General features: G+C 50.1%; 1 protein-coding gene across 1 annotated transcript; it reads right to left on the bottom strand.

The window, feature by feature from the left end:
* Positions 1-479: 479 nt before the first annotated feature.
* Positions 480-2,018, bottom strand: LOC109193567. The gene has a single exon (XM_019344436.1). It carries the CDS (start codon positions 2,016-2,018, stop codon positions 480-482), a length of 1,539 nt encoding a protein of 512 aa, XP_019199981.1.
* Between the last annotated feature and the right edge of the window lie 1,988 nt (positions 2,019-4,006).

The raw sequence follows: 4,006 nt of genomic DNA, 5'->3' as shown, positions 1-4,006 counted from the left end.
CAATGGCTCCCTAACCACTGGTGCCAACATATATACCACCCTCAAGCGTCAGGCCAGCTCCCACGGTACAGCGTACTGTATTTGACCCGGGGAGCCTATATAGCCATCCACAAAAGCAATAGCATATATGCTAAGTACCAGAACCCACCTCACACCCTCCCAACCCTTAATATAAACAGCCAGCCTTAATTCACCAAACACCATAAACGCAGATATATATATACAAACAAGACTAAAGGAGCACTCCCACCTCAGAGTGTACGCTATGCATGAAACCAACGAATACATCCGGCAAACACACAGCAACACGCAGAAACAGGATAAGCATTGAGAACACAAAGCAGAAAGAGAAACCCGATACCAGAATCCCTTTATGCCCCATGCAAACAAGCTATACATGCGAGAAAAAACTAGCCATAAAATAAAATAATAAAAGACGAGAAAATAAAACGAAAGAGAAATAAAGGAGAGCACCGCCCTCAAGGCGGGTCCGCAAAGTCGAAGAAAACATAGGGCACGTCATCATGGATGAGGAGAGCGCGCACCCTAGGTGGTAAGGCAGCAAATGTAACGAAGGCAGTCTCCCCAGGTGTATCAAGGGCCCAATCTGCAAGAGCCTGAGTCGGGAGATTCGCCCGGGGAGGACATAGCATGAAACTGATAGTGCTGCAGGAACAGAGGAAATGCAGCCTGGAGACCACGGCATCCATATACCAAGGTGTGGTGGCCGAAGCATCAAAGTAAGCCTCCAGGTCAAGGACAGAGGTCTCCACCACAAGAACCCGATGACCTCCGTCCAGGCACCAAGTCAGACAAGAAAAGAGAACTCGGAAAAGGCCCCGAATAGTCTCCCCCTGCCTAGACCAGGAAACCCCGTAGCAAAGCCCGCCACCCTGGTTACGGACCAAGGCAGCCGCCCCCCCTTCTGAAGCCAAAAGCGCAAGATTAAGCTTGAGAGAACCAGAAGAAGGGGGGGACCAACGAACAGAACGGATCACTCGGCGAGGCACATGTGCCTCCAGATAAGACACAATCATCCTCCAATTAGGCGGGAGGATATGCTGACCCGGCCACCGCCGATATAGGCACTCAACCACGCCCCGAGCTACCCCAAACATAACTCGCGCAACACTCGGGGTATCTCGGCCGTGTAAGCACCCATTGCGGTGCTTCCAGAGTTCCCAGAGAACCAGATATGGCAACCTGCAAAGAACAAAAGAGCGAAGAGGGTTATGCGTACCACTCCGCCCCCAGCTAGCGATCAAAGTCCGTAAACTCCTATGGCGTGACTGGAGGCCGAGGGACGCAAACACATGATGCCACACAGCACGAGCTGTGTCTCCTGAGTAAAAAATATGTGCAATGGAGTCAAAAGCAGGAGCTGGACAACACCAACATCTCGAGACGACCACATGGCCAAAACGAGATATGACGTCATCCGTAGGCAGGCGACCCCGAAACACCCTCCACGCTAAGAAAGACACCTTAAAAGGAAGGTGCTTATGCCAACATCTAGCAAGGAAGGGATCCGGGTCAACAAGCCTAGCAGGTCGCAAAAAGGACTTCGCCGTAGCGAAAGAAAACATACCGTCGGATGCTGGACGCCAAACAGGAATATCTCGCGGTCCTTGCCCAAGTCGGGACAAGTCCACATGTAACCCGGCCAAAGCCAAGTCCGGATGATCAAACAGGTCGAGGACGCCATCAGTAACGAAGTCAAGAAGCGGAGCGCGGGAGTACGAGACCCCCGGGAAAGGGTATAATCTGCCAAGCGGACCAAGACCCGACCAGTTGTCCCACCAGAAATTAACCCGGCCTTGGAACAACCGCCAGCCCATGGCACGCTCTGCCTCATCACGAACAGCCAACATCCGCTTCCAGGTATGAGAGTCTGAAGTCCGGACAAGTTTTGCAACCGGGTGAACCCGGCTACAATACTTTGCCCGCATGAAATCTGTCCATAGCGTGTGCTCAGTGCGAAAAGTCCACCACAGCTTCGCACTAGCAGCACGCACCATCAAGTCCAAGTCTAAGAAACCAACCCGCCCTCTTTTTTGGGAAGGGAGAGATTCTTCCACGAACTCCAGTGATACCGGGACCCACCTGACTGCCTCCAAAAGAAACTGGCAAAACAACGCTCAAGGTCCCGGATCACCTGCTTAGGCGGGGCGCAGGCGGCGAACAGATGTAGGGGTATCGCCTGTAGAACTGAAGTAATCAAAATGGCCTTCCCGCCCTTCGACAAGACACGGCGTTCCCAGCTCAAACACTTGGCCTTCACCTTGTCAACTGTAGGGCTAAAGTAGATGCACTTCTTTCGTCCCACGTACACAGGGCAACCAAGATATGTAAAGGGGAATGAGCGGTGGATACAACGAGTTGCCCGGCGTACTCTCTGAAGCACTCTATCCGGAGTACGAGGATGCATGTAGAAAGCACTCTTCTGTAAACTGACCAGCTGTCCTGAGATAGTCTCATACTCCTTGAGGGCCGAGATGACAGTCTTAATGGCACCCTGTCTGGCTGTACTGAATATAATAATATCATCTGCATATGCCAAGTGGTGGATGTGCGGGGTGCGGGGTGGCTGAGTGAAACGGGGGACTGCAGGATCCTCGTAGACACGGGCCAAGTAAACTGAAAGAACCTCAGCCGCGATGACGAACAAACTAGGCGACAAAGGATCTCCCTGCCGCAGTCCCCGGGACGAAGTAAAGAAGCCCTCTTTGACGCCATTGACAATCACCGAGTACCAAACATTAGACACTGCCCGGAACACCAAGTCAATCCATGTCTCTGAAAAACCGAGGCGGCGCATCACCGAGGTCAAGAAAATCCAAGAAACGCGATCGTATGCTTTAGCCATGTCTAACTTAAGCACAACGTCACGCTTCTGTACCTGCAGTCCGTGACACATCTCTGAAGCAAGTAGGATGTTGTCAGTAATCGATCTCTCGGCCACAAAACCACTCTGGTGTGGTGACAGAAGGCGGGGAAGAACCGTGGCCAATCTAACCACCATCAGCTTGGTGACTATTTTGCTGCTGAAATTACACAAGCTGATCGGTCTGTAGTCTGCACAAGTCTCTGGATTCGGCTTCTTCGGAAGCAGGACGATGGATGTGTGCGTGATAGCCCTAGTGAAATCTCTGCCCAAGAAGTAACTCTGTACCATCAGAACCACATCAGCACGGATAATATCCCAGCAAGCCTTGTAGAAGGCCCCCGAGAAACCATATAGACCAGCAGCACTGACTGAACTCATCTGAAACACGGCGGTTTTGATTTCCTCCTCTTCCGGTACCACAGTCAGCAAATCATTGTCGCCCTCAGTGACCAACTGCGGAACACAATCAAGCAAAGCAGTATCAAAGCCCCCAATCTCGGCAGTAAACATGTGCTCAAAGAAAGATACTGCCTGTGCAGCAATACCCTCCCTATCCTCAATCCACTGTCCTGTATCATCTCTAACTCTGTGTATGAAGAGTTTCCGCCTGCGCTCTTTTACAAGAGAGTGAAAATAATGAGAGTTCCTCTCACCCTCCTGTACCTCGGTGATGCGCGCCTTCTGTTGCCAAAACTCTTCCTCAATCATGACTTCCTCACTCATGAATGCACCTTAAGCATTAAATTGGCGCACTTTAAGTACACAACTCACTCACATTAAGGACAAAATTAAACTCACGGACCTAAGGTTTTAAAAATAGTTCACTTTAAGTTTCACACAACTGACGCACATTAAGCATACAAATCACGCACCTTAATGAGGAAAACAACGCACATTAAGAAGGAAATCCACGCACCTTAAGTTTCAACTACTCACATTAAGCACAAACACATGCACCTTAAGCACAAAACTCATGCATCTTAAGTAAAAAACTCACGCACATTTAGAACAAAACCCACGCACCTTAAGCACAAAACTCACGCACATTAAGTTTCAACAACTGCTTACATTAAGTACACAACCCACTCACCTCTTAAGCACAAAACTCATGCACCTTAA

Source organism: Ipomoea nil, unplaced genomic scaffold (assembly GCF_001879475.1).
Source record: "Ipomoea nil cultivar Tokyo-kokei standard unplaced genomic scaffold, Asagao_1.1 scaffold0222, whole genome shotgun sequence".
Taxonomy (NCBI): Eukaryota; Viridiplantae; Streptophyta; class Magnoliopsida; order Solanales; family Convolvulaceae; genus Ipomoea; species Ipomoea nil.
The sequence above is the reverse complement of the archived record's forward strand: the minus strand, read 5'-3'. Positions and strand labels throughout refer to the sequence as shown.